The sequence below is a fragment of the Arachis hypogaea genome, chromosome 17 (genome assembly GCF_003086295.3).
Source record: "Arachis hypogaea cultivar Tifrunner chromosome 17, arahy.Tifrunner.gnm2.J5K5, whole genome shotgun sequence".
Taxonomy (NCBI): Eukaryota; Viridiplantae; Streptophyta; class Magnoliopsida; order Fabales; family Fabaceae; genus Arachis; species Arachis hypogaea.
Window position 1 is genome coordinate 49,587,479 of NC_092052.1, and position 12,790 is coordinate 49,600,268.

General features: G+C 34.5%; 1 protein-coding gene across 1 annotated transcript; it reads right to left on the reverse strand.

The window, feature by feature from the left end:
- Positions 1–1,830: 1,830 nt before the first annotated feature.
- Positions 1,831–10,217, reverse strand: LOC112765729 (DEAD-box ATP-dependent RNA helicase 16). The gene is made up of 16 exons (XM_025811588.3): positions 10,080–10,217; positions 7,647–7,904; positions 7,247–7,402; positions 7,059–7,148; positions 6,748–6,876; positions 6,301–6,401; positions 5,820–5,934; positions 5,291–5,422; positions 4,818–4,883; positions 4,412–4,585; positions 4,121–4,216; positions 3,798–3,935; positions 3,136–3,218; positions 3,014–3,051; positions 2,701–2,909; positions 1,831–2,110 (listed from the first exon to the last, which is right to left on the reverse strand). Exons 2-16 carry the CDS (start codon positions 7,824–7,826, stop codon positions 2,027–2,029), a joined length of 1,791 nt encoding a protein of 596 aa, XP_025667373.1. The 5' UTR covers positions 7,827–7,904; positions 10,080–10,217; the 3' UTR covers positions 1,831–2,026.
- Between the last annotated feature and the right edge of the window lie 2,573 nt (positions 10,218–12,790).

The following is a 12,790-nucleotide window of genomic DNA, read 5'->3' on the forward strand; positions in this document are numbered from 1 at the left end:
ACCTTCATGTTGTTCGAGAAAGGGTTCAGCAACGTAAACTTCATGTGGTTCATATGTTGGCTTGTGATCAGATTGTTGATGTCCTCACCAAACCATTGTCCGTAAGCTCCTTTACCCGGTTTAGAGACAAATTCAGGGTCTCCTGTAAAAGGACCATGAGTTTGAGAGGGAGGGGGGATGGTATAAGAGATACATCAGTCATATAGAGCTAACTGATTTAACAAACTTCTGTTAGAACTTTCTGTATAAAGCTAACAACTTTGAGACTCTATATAACAGAATATATATACTGCATAATAATGTAATAATTCAATATTCAATAATACTCATTCTCATATTCTTCCACTTTTAGTCACTCTAATCTCTTTCTCTTCAAATCAAGGTCATCATTGTTATCTGATACCTTATATCTCTGTAATTAAATATTATACATCTCAGTTTATAGTTTAATATACATGATATGTATCTATTTGTATAGATGTAGATGTACATTTTTTTCCAAAATATATAAATATCTTTTAACAATTTTTATGAATAAAAATTTGTTCTTGTATAAAATTAAAAAAAAAATCACTCATCCCATAAATTTGATCGGCAAACAAAACAAAACAAAACAAAACCCCCTACTCTTCCTCTCCCCTTTTTCTCTTTCCTACGCTGCCCTGCCATAGAAAGAAAATCTCCATGCCCATCCTTCGCACTTGGATGTCCACTACACAGCATAGCCCAATTAATATCAACCTAGTATTGTCCGAGATCCGATCCAATCCAATTTTCTTTTCTCATTTTGGTTTCTTATTTTTTTTTAACTTAAATTTATCTTACTAATAAAAAATTATTCACTACGTTAACAAAATTACTCACCGACAAGTTAACAATAACTCTCAGACAAAACCTACTGCAGTTGCTCCTCGCAAAAGAGACCGACAAATCAGAATTAGTTGAGTACCTTCATGAATCAACATCAGAGGGACACTTTCCGTATTTCTCAATGGACATGCTCCTCCATCTCATGAAGATGAAGTTGGTGCCATCACCGTAGCAACCCCCATAATACAATGCCAATTAATCATATATAATTTCACTAGATTGATAACAAAAAGACCAACTTAATTTATAGTTATAAAACTCGAGGAATAAACTCAACATATTCAAAGTTTAATAACCTAATTATCGAATAAGAATTCAGATACCAAATTAAACCTTATTTAACAAGAATCAAGGGAACTTTGGCATTGACATCAAAAGGCAACGCAAAAAGTGAAAATACTATCATTCTTGCAATCAGATAGATCTAAGGTTTAACCTCTAGTACCGCTTCTTTCTATCCCCTAACCCCAATCCCACTCCTACCCCACTGGTTCTCATCTCAAAGGGAACCATGGTTATCTCCTCTTATTCATTGTTGTCGGCACATAAAGCTACAAAAAGAATGCAGCATAGTTAATAAATCAGAATCCATGCTCATTACTAAACTTATTGAAGAGATAATAGAACCAAGATAGATCATAAGAAGAATTAGACCAAAAATTAAGATATATAAAGAGAAAATAAGATTTCCACTGTAAAAAAGCAAATGAAAGGCTTTCATAACAATTCTCATAGAATCAAGAATGAACTGTTCAATAATAGATGAATTGGATCTACTTGGAGACTTAAAAATCCTAAAGTGTACAAGAGAAATATCGAGATAGAAGCAAAAACTTGACGTGAATCGACAACCAAAAGTCATCCATCGAAATGCTCATGTTGCATTAATGCATCTAAATCTAATATGTCGGCTTCTTTGCTGTCTAATAGAAATGCACAAGTTAAAAGTCCTACAAGTTGTTTAGTGTAAAACGCTTAAATAACGCATTGATGTTTTGTTTTTGGTATAATATTTGCTTCAATGTTGCCTTTTCCTATCAGTCAATGAAATGAATCGTCTAAATCAAATCTTTTGGCTTTAGATTGAATTTCACGACAATTACAATACTATTTAGAACCAAAATTACAACAAAATTGTGGAGCCTGCTACAAGACTCTAGAATAAATCAGTCAGTCTTTTGTGCTTATGTCTACCACCGCTATTGTTGTGGCTTCCACCTTTGTGCGATCTTTTTGATACCTAAAAAGACAGATATTTAAATAAAATATCATATTGGACAAAGAAATAACAACTAAAAAAAAAAAACTTCGCACAATTGAAATTTATCCTGAGATCTACCAAGTATTATATTGACATTAACACAAACAAATCCATACAAGATCTAACGGCTCTAGTGGTTGTGTTCATTTTCTAATTAACCTGTAAGCCTCAATGATTTGACCAAATTTTCAACTAAGTACATATAGTTTTAAATTTTTTTAAATAAGTCTTAAGATTTGCCAAGATCCGGTAATCAAGTCCTTAGAATATCCTAACATTACAAAATCTTTCCAAATTTTATATAATTACTAATACGTCCCCATCCAATAGTGTCGGCTCAAGGTTCAAGGCTCAAGCATATTAAAATTTATTCACCCCAAACAACAAAACTGTCGTTGCACCAAACACTACAAAAATTTATCTTTAAAGCGTCTTCCTCTTTTTTATTTTTTCTTTTTTTCCCCTGTTTCTCCCTCCTCTCCCCATTGCACTCTCTCCCACTGTCCGAGATAGAAAATGAACACAAATTAGGAAAGAGGTAAGATCCATGGGAGGTAAAGTTATCATACCGCAGCAGAGATAGCCTTCAGAGGGTCTCCACCTGTTTTTGGTTTTTTCTTGAATCCCTTGCGATGATTATTATTTCCCATTGCATCACTTGCAAGCTTGACCATTTTCCTTGCCTCCTGGGTGGTCTTGTCTAATAGGTAGTTAGGCACATCACGCAGGTGCGAAGGAGGTGCATTCTTGCTTAAAACTTTGTCATGTTTCAACAGATCTGCTCAACCCCAAATACAATTTGAAACCTTAATATTTAACTTCTTCAGATATAAATGTAAAAGTGCCCATCTCAGGCACAAGAAAACCAATTAGTTTCATTACCTAAGTCTCTTGGATTACTTTCAAAGTGGGCCTTCAACCTAAATTAGAAAAGCAAACAAACGTATTAGAAAGATAACACAGCTAGAATCACAAGCATGCCACATCCAATATCAGGTACTCACTTTTCAGAGTTTAGAATTTCATTCCGCAAATCCTGAGCACGTGATTCTCGCACAGCAATTTTAGTTACGCTCTTCCCAATGTCCTGCAACATTATGATAAACATATTATCTAAAAAAGCAACTATGATTTCCAAATATAATTAGGAATGCCATGCATATACACTTAAAATCAGAGAAAAGAACAGGAAGATTTTTTTTCTAAATCTTTCTAATGCCGTGAATATACCATGACATGCATATACACTAAATCTTCAAGTAAAAGAAAAATAGAAATGGCGGAAAGACACACCGGGCTTGTCAATCAATATTCTCAAGCTTAAGATACAAATGAAACGACAAGCACACAACGATTTTTCTAAATTTAGTCACAAACTCTACCAGGAAGGGGAACCTTGGAACAACAATTATTGGGAGCAGTCCCTGATGCCTTTAGGTGCAGCCATTCTCTGGAACGTGCACTGGGCTGCCCTTTTTCTTAAAGTCACAAACTATGTAACAAATTAAATAAGTAATTCCATTTTTAAACTAGATTTTAAATCAAAATGAAGTAGAAAATATATCATGTCACTCAAAGACTAACTACTTGAAGCATTAATGAATTGCTATGGTTGTTTACAAGTTTTTTCTTCAAGAGTAAAGGAAAATAGGAAATGATAAATCACCTCAGCCCTATACCGCAAAGATTCAACTGCATTCTTGGTGAGGAAAGGAAACTCCACAATTGTGTTTGAGCCCTTGTTTTCATCATCACCAACAAAAGCTTTTACTTCTTCCAATGTTTCCATCTCATCTGTTGAAACCTACGAAGAAACAAAGGCATACAGATAAATTAGCCAGGAATGCATAGCTGGTGCACCTTTAATCTTTCTAGTATACCCAGTGGACCAGGACACGAGACGAACAAACAAATCTAATCTGATAAGGATATACGCCTTCGAATTCACTCACTGGAAAAAAGCAGGCTTTATTTGTCGGATAAGCTCACCAGAGAAATAGAAGCACCAGAACTATATGCTCTTCCTGTACGTCCAATTCGATGTACATATCCTGCAACACTTTGAGGCATATCAAAGTTTATAACCTGTCCATCAAGGAGGGAAAAAATTAACAACTAATAGTTCAGTATACAGAGCATTTTCCCCATGGAATGCAGACATAATCACAAGATTAAATTTACAATTGTGTAACTCTTTCTAAAATGGCATAGCAGAGCAACAATGTCAAACATGTAATAGATAGCTGCATGACAAATACACAGAAAGGAGGAGTTGATTACCGTGAATACATTTTTGAAATCAATTCCCCTTACTACTCCAAATTCAGAATCGAGTTTAAGTTTATGTTTCCTAGACTTTCGTGATCCTTTGCCTTCTTTAGGTGCTTCATCCTTCTCCTTCGACTGACTGACATCAGTTGCAATAAGATAATCAAACAGACCAGCATTGAACTCCTGATAAATTCAGATATATCAAAATCATGAGAAACAATATAAACCCACAAATAATAATAAAACCCACATCTTAAGAAAACATATATTTATTAAGTTCTAATTCTTCACTTGGAAGAAAAAGCCTTAGTGCTATGTTAAGTGCCAAAAGCCATATGACATATCAGCAATCATTTAAAAATATAAAATAAAATAAACAGAAAAAGGAGGAAGTAAACTGGATAATATTGCATACCTCAAGAATATGAAGTCGGGAATTCTGTGGCAACTCAGCATTTAAAACAGCAGACTTAATCCCAAACTAGAAAAAAACATGGGAAAAATTAGATAGAGGAAGCAATGATGACAACAAAATAATCCCAACTCAAGTCTAAATGTTTAGGGTTTAGACCACGAGCATTGGTGCAGAGGAATTTTTTAATGAGGTCGAGAAGCAAGAGATAGAACAATAACAGTTACAAACTCCATCAAGATACTACAGGTTGATTTAAACTTTAATCCAAAACATTTTGATAAAAAATGAAAGAAGGAATAAGTGAGACAAGAATTTTATTCATTATCCATTATACTGACACTGTACAAAAGTCAATGCAAGTCTAATACAATATTATGTATATGTGCTAACATTCGTGTATGACATGCATGATGTAACTAACATAAAATTAGTTGGATTCAATTCATTGAATGCATAAGAACAACTGTGTATACCTTTTCTAGGAACAATTTCAATCTGAAACTCATGTCTATGTCATTAGTGAATATCAGAACTTTCTTTTGCACTAACTCCAACTTCAAAACAGCAAGGGTGTAGAGCAATTTATCATTGGCAGGGCACAAGATCTGAGAAAAAGATATTTGATGAAAAATGTTAAAGGATTATTAACTCCAAAGTAATAATATTGAATCAGGAATCACCTGCAGAAAGGAAAACATATTTAAAAATATATTTAAGCACCCTCCACGGAGGTGACATGTAAGATAATAAAAAAAAATGATAACAAGCCTAACATTTTTCCCAAGTGCGAATGGATCAAATTACGATTTTATTTTCAAGGACTAAAACTCTTCACACCCCAAATCAAATAAATATATAAACATAAAAGATCATCCCCATTTCTAGAGTGTACACAGATGTGAGTGAATATGTGATGCAATATTGTTGCAGATGCACAAAAGAATTAACATAATCCCAACTACTTCATAATACCAAAGATATGAGAAGAAAGTAATGTCTCACCCAGAACTGCTGAACATTTTTTGGGATGACGTCATCCTTATTATTTCCCACTTCAGGCAAAGTCAAAATGAATGGATTGTGTAGAATCAACTTCTTTAGTTTGTCAACATCAGTACTGCATGAGTCAATAGTACGTCTCAAACAAATCAATATAATTGAATAGACCTTAAACCATAGACATATGCAATGTAAGATCAGTCCTAGAATAAAGTCATGGAATGATCAACGATCTTAAACAACAAAACACTTGCCAACAAAATTTTATTGAGCCAATTTTGCTATAGTAATCAAGGTGTTTACAAAAGTGCAAGAATTTAACTACCTGTTTTCAGTCACCTATTATCTAATATAATGAAACAAGATTCAAGCACAACAAAAACAGAATTGAAGAATGAGAGATGTACATGCTCATGATAATTAAATAATTGAGCAAAACAAGCATGACAAGTGGCAGAAACACTGATGATGCAAAATAACACACCTTGATGTTGCGGACATAAGAAGACACTGGCAACTTCTGGGTACATGAGGCGTAAAAGATTTTATATCATTTTCATATCCATATGATAATAGAAGATCTGCCTGGAAGCACAAGAATTGAGAATATCACTCATTAGATGCAAAAATGAGTAGCACAATCAAGGGTTATTCATCTTTAACTTGGATTAGAATGATATTTCCAGTATTTGGAAATTGAAAGTTGATAAGAACCATGGAAACCAAAAAAAAAAGTATCTAGTCATCTAATCAAGTTATTCTTGTCAACACATAGCAGGTCAGATTTTGCAAAATGCAATCGAAGTCCAGTGTGAACATAAAGTACTCGATATGAAGAAAGAAACCGACAGCTGTCCTAGAAAATGTTCAACTAAGAATAAAATGTAGACAACTAGATACTATACAAACAATATGCTACATCTGATTTCACCTCATCAAGAATTAGAGTTTCAAGCGTAGCATTAATGGAAGCTGGTTGAAGTACACCATCAAACAAGCACTTTGCTAGGCAAGCAGGTGTGGATATCAAAATATCAGGAGGTCCAGTCAGAGCTGCACGCTGCAAACCCAATGCAGAACAAAGATAGCAATAAGATTTACGCAGCATGCACTACGAACTAACAATTACAAACAAAATAATAAAATTTCCACACATCATGGCATCACATACAAATAAAAATTGGCTCCGAAAACTAGTGATAATGAAGAAACAATAACAAAAAAGAAGGCATGGTAACTAACCAGATCAGAAGCTTGCATATTGCTATTCAATTGGGCGACTTTCAGTTGAACTCGGCATAACTCAATGAGTGACACAACCTCTGTGTAGACCTGAAATCACAATCCAATTGAAACATATTAGCAAAGTAGAACGAAAAAGGAAAACACACACAAAGAGAACATCTTTAACAAAGCTAAAGAAAACCAACCTGTTGACACAGCTCGCGAGTCGGAACAAGAACAAAAGCATTGGGTGCCTGCTTCTTGTGATCAACATTAGCGAATAGTTTCTGTAGCATGGGGAGAAGGTAAGCAAACGTCTTCCCAGAACCTGTCTTCGCACGAGCAACCACATCCTTACCTTCCTAAAAAAACAAATGAACTAGTGAGCTTCCCTAATTGGAGACCCTACATTGCAGAATGCACAGAATCTCGTAAAACCTAACCAACTTCTAACTAACTTAACCAACCAACCAACCAGCTATATCGAAACTCGGCAAAACAGAAAGTCGTTGCCACTGACAATAATATCTAATCTTGTAACTAATAACTGACTAACTAACTAACTGGCTAACTAACAATTAGAAGTAAGGGGGGCTAGAGAGTGACCAGAATGAGTGGAATAGCGACTCTCTGAATTGGTGTGGGCTTGTCGATTCCTTTCTTGAGCAAGGCACGAATGAGACGAGCGTCCACACCGAGCTCCTCGAAGCTCTTATCGTCGCTTGCGTCTTCTTCATATCGCTGCACCGTTTCTTTCAATATGTTTTTGGTTGTTGTCGCCGCCATCACAGACACCACAATTCGGGAATGCAGGTTGCACTAATGGCAGCACCCTAGCCTTATAGTTGACGGCGAACCCTTAAACTAATAAATAACAATAAGGCATAGTTACGACGGGGTCACCGATTCACTGGTTCAACCGGTGGGTTATTAGTTGAATCGGCTGACTTAATCACAATTAAATATAAATACAAAATTACAAAAAATAAGCTTAAAGTTAAAAATTCAAAATGTCTTTATAAACACATTAATAATTCTTAAACATAACTAAGCAAAAATAGAAAATATACTAGTCAATAGTACAAAAATACTTTCTCCATTTAAATGTAGAGAGCAAAACATAACACAATAAGTAAATCAAATGTATCAAGACAAATTGGAATAATTAACAAACTAATTAAAAACTAAATTTAACTAATTATACCAACTCAATATTGCCTATGTAAGAATCAAATGAATCAATACTAAGAATCAAATCTATTCTTACAGCAACAAATCCGACTCATTGATAATTTCATCAACAAATTCAACCATGATAATTTTCAGCAACAAAAAATTTAGCTCCAAAGATGATTTACAGCAACAAAAAGTTTAGCTAAGTGATTATTTCAGCAAGACAGCTACAAATTCAAGGTTCAGTGATGATAATTGGCAATAAATTCAACTCAGTGATGATTTTCATCAACCAAAAAATTAGCTCAGTGATATTTTCAGCAACAAATTCAACTTAAAACAACAAATTCAACAAATCCAAGTTCACTCATGATTTACAGCAACATTTAGATCAGCAACAAGGCAAATTAATTAATCAGCAATTCAGCAACATCTCAAAATACCAAGGTTTTGAGAACCAGACCGGTCATCGAATTGCTCTAATCACTGGTTCACTGATTTATTGGTCCAACCGGTCTAACCGTAGTTCAGCCGAAAAAACTATTTTAAAATAAAATAATAAATAAATTATAAATAAACATCCTAAATATAATTATAGTCTATATAAATCTAAAAATAATTTTCAAATTTTAAAACACTACATGAATACCCCTCTTTTCAACTCTTGGTGGCTTAAATTTCTTGCAGTGGTTTCTATAAATTCATTGACTAGAAGATAAATAATCAACCATGTATATCAAAGTGTGTGGTTTTGGGTGTAGCTAACTCAACCCACTTTTTGTTTCATGACAACACTGTCATTCAAACAACAATATTTCTTTCGTCTCTTTCCTAATGCAAGGAATAAAAAAAGATCAAACAAATTGAACCAACCTTGTACATATTAATGCTGAATCCATCTCCTTAATATTACAAATAATAGGAATTCATCGCATAAATACATTAATATTACAAAATATACTAATATACTTGACAAATAGGTAAAACATGACACAAGAGTGCCTTTTGATCTATTTTAGAATACCTCAAGCAACCTGTAGAGATGAATTAATAGCATAGAAATAGATAAGAAGACAACACTGAAGGTTAAAATAATCATTGAATACAATGCAAAGCTACTTATTCATTGAGATCTCACATTATACAAGCAACTTTCATGACTTAAGTTTGCACATTTTCAACAAACAATGTAATCAATGTTATTTTTTTCTTTTACAATGATATGTGCAAGTCACTTATAGTACAAAACTACAAACTAACTAGAAATATATATGAGCCTGGATGCATGATTATATAGTGTAGTGAGGTGAACATTTTGTCTCTGTTGTTAACATGAGATTATGCAATGCTCCCCCTGTGGATTTGTCTCCAAGAAACATTATAATATTCATGAATTCACAAACTGTTTACTCTAGGAAACCAGAGAGCATACTTACTGGACCAAGCAAGTAATGCTTAACTAAAACTGTGAGACCTAACTGAATATAAAGTAATTACAAGCATGTGACATGGCAAAATAATGCGAAATGGGCAATGCCCAGAACTGGCCAATTCAAAGCACATTAACAACTGACTAAAAAAATTTAACAAATAATCATTAATGATTTCAACAAAAACACCAAGCAGCAGCAGCAACACAGCAGAGCCACAAAACACACAACAGCACACCCAGAACCCACAGTAGCTCAACAGAGCCATAAAACACACAACAACACACCCATAACCCATAACCCACAGCAGCACACCAAAGCCAGAGCAAATCAATGATTTGAACAAAAACACAAAATCCTATAATCATTCAATGATTTGTTAATTTCTAAACACAGAGTCAGGGAATAAAACAAAAAATGAAGAACAAGTGCGCACCAAAGCCACACGACGAGCCCACGGAAGGCGACGAAGCAAGCGGATCCCACGTGTTGCTTCTGCTGCCGCGACGAGGAGCCTAGGGACGAGACTCGAGTGAGACGATGAGGAAAGCCGCGAGACGCCGGCGAGTGTGACTGAGACGAGACTTGAGTGAGACTGAATGTAGAGGGCTAGGCAATAAGAAAGACGAGAGAGTTTGAGTCTCAGAATTAGAGGTGGCAAGCGGGGAAGCCCGCCCCGCCTAGTGAGGCGGTCAAAAAATCCCAGCCCGCCCCGCCTAACGGCGGGCTAGCGGGCTGGCGGGCTACGCCCGCCAAATATCCTCTTTTTTTTTTTTACTTTTAACTATTAAATAATATATATAAAGATATAAAAAAATCTCTTCTATTTTTTACTTTTAACTATTATAATTTTTAAAGGCATAAAAAATCTTATTTTTTATATGTATAAACAATAAAATCTTTGTAATTATAAATATCTAATAAACATAATTATAAACCAAGTTTTCATCCAAAACATAAGTATAAATATTCTCTCCAAAGTGAAATAAACATAATTTAAAACATAATTATAAATATTGTCTCCAAAGTAACATAAACATAATCCAAACCACTCAATTTTTATCTTCATACTCTTGTAAGTTAGGTTGGGGGAAGTTAGGTTTTGGCCAAAAAATTGTAAAAATACCCCCTCACTAAAAAAATACCAAGCCCGGTGGGGAAGCCCGCCCCGCCCCGCCAAAGCCCGCGGGTTAGGCGGGTTTTTGCTATTTGGCGGTCCCAATTTTTCAGTCCGGCCCGCCTTTTTTGGCGGGTTACGTGGGATGGCCCGGCGAGTTTAGGCCCGTTTGCCACCCCTACTCAGAATTGAGGGAGATATGAGAGTCTGAGGGTGAGATGAGTTAGAAGAGTTAGGGTTTTGGTGTTTTTTCTTTTTGGTGACGCTAGGGGTTTTGGATTGAAGCTGGTGTAGTGTAGGACGCAGTTTCTTCTCTTTTTGGAAAAAAAAAAAACAAACAAATACCCGATCCGAGTTGTATAAATCGGCCGGGTCACACTTTTTTTTTTCAAAACCCGACAGGTTGACTCAGGTCTCTTCAAGTCTGATGGGAGCACGGTCCAGCGAGTACTCAACTTGGTCAAGTGATCGAGTGAGCGATTTTCCGATCAAATCGGACAAGTTGAGTTGAATTTAATAACAATACAATAATGTGTAGGGTCATCAGTTATATCACCACATCGGCACATCTATGAAAGCTCACATATTTTCTATGAAAATAGGTTTATGTTAATTTTTTTAGTTAAAATTTAAGAATTAAATTAGCAATTTAGAATAGGGATGACAAAACTCTTCGAAGCGCGAAAATCTTCGCAAAGACAGTCTCAAATAGAGATTTGAAGACGAGGAATTTTTTCTGCAAAGATGGGAAGGGGGTCAAAATTTTTCCAAAATAGACGTGGAGACTCAAGTGAAGATCTTCGTCCTGTCTCAACTAATTTCCGAATTATTAAATTTACTTAAATATCTTTAATAATTTTAATAAATTTTTTAGTCATTTCACATATTATATATTGAAAAACCTAACCCTAATTTCAAAAGTGTCTTCTCTTCTTTCCATAATACTAACATTGTATCGTCTCATTCTCCAGTCACCCCAAAAGGCCAGAACTCGCAAATCTCAATATCTCATAGCATCACAATCATACCCCTTACCACTCCTACTCAGTTCATATTGTGTCATCACCCTGTCACTGCCTAATTGTCTTTGATCGCGACGTCATTTCTCCTTTTCACTGCTACGTGACTGTGTCCTTATATGTTTTAATAATGTTTTTTGATTTTTTTTTTCATTATAACTTTCATATAAATGATCAATATAGGAAGATGAAAAATAAATTTCTGTGGAAAATGAAGATCTGCAAAAAAATGAGGATGGGGACAATGTTTTCTCACGACGGAGATTGGAGTGAGGACGAGAAACAAATCTAGGACAGAGATGAAGACAGGAAATGAGAAGATATCCCCACCCTCACCCTGTACCGTTGCCATCTCTAACTTAAAAAGTATTTACACTTCATACTTATTATTTAAAAAAAATTAATGATCTTATATAAGAGTTTTTTGTTTATGAAATAAAAAATATATATATATCTACCAAAATTAATGATTTTTAACCAACTCTTCCTACTCAACATATAATATACATCACATGGCAGGTCAATTTTTGATTAGCTGATTTTTTTTTATCTAGTCACTAATGACACTTGTTGACTTGTTGATTTAAGTTGTCTAAATTTAACTAAAATTATTCTTTTCACTGCTTTGTCCTTGTATTGTGCCTCCATGCCACTCTCTCCTTTCAAAAGATAATAATGTATTTTACACCACTTAATAGGTGAAGTGAAGACCCATAAATTTTACAATAATACTAGAGAGATAAAAAAAACCAGAAAAATTTATTTTATTTAGCATTCATTAATTGTCGCAATAATTAATAAATATTAAATAAGACAAGTTATGACTATTTTTGTCTAATTTTCTTTGTGTTTTACCGATTTTTAATAAATCGATAGCAGTTCGATTCTAATGGTTTGGGAGCGAAACCAACTCCTCTTTTGCAGGTACCAGTTATCTATAAGTGCATCAAAGGTTTTCGAATTAGACGAGTATTAAGATAGAAAATAAGTTCAGGTTAAAAGAAGTGTAAA

Coding starts and splice junctions, on each gene's coding strand:
- LOC112765729 (XM_025811588.3), bottom strand. CDS start 7,826: ATGGCGGCGACAACAACCAAAAACATATTGAAAGAAACGGTGCAGCGA. Junction 7,403..7,646: donor TCGCTATTCCACTCATTCTG/GTCACTCTCTAG, acceptor TTGTTTTTTTAG/GAAGGTAAGGATGTGGTTGC. Junction 4,884..5,290: donor TGAAATTGTTCCTAGAAAAG/GTATACACAGTT, acceptor GTTTTTTTCTAG/TTTGGGATTAAGTCTGCTGT.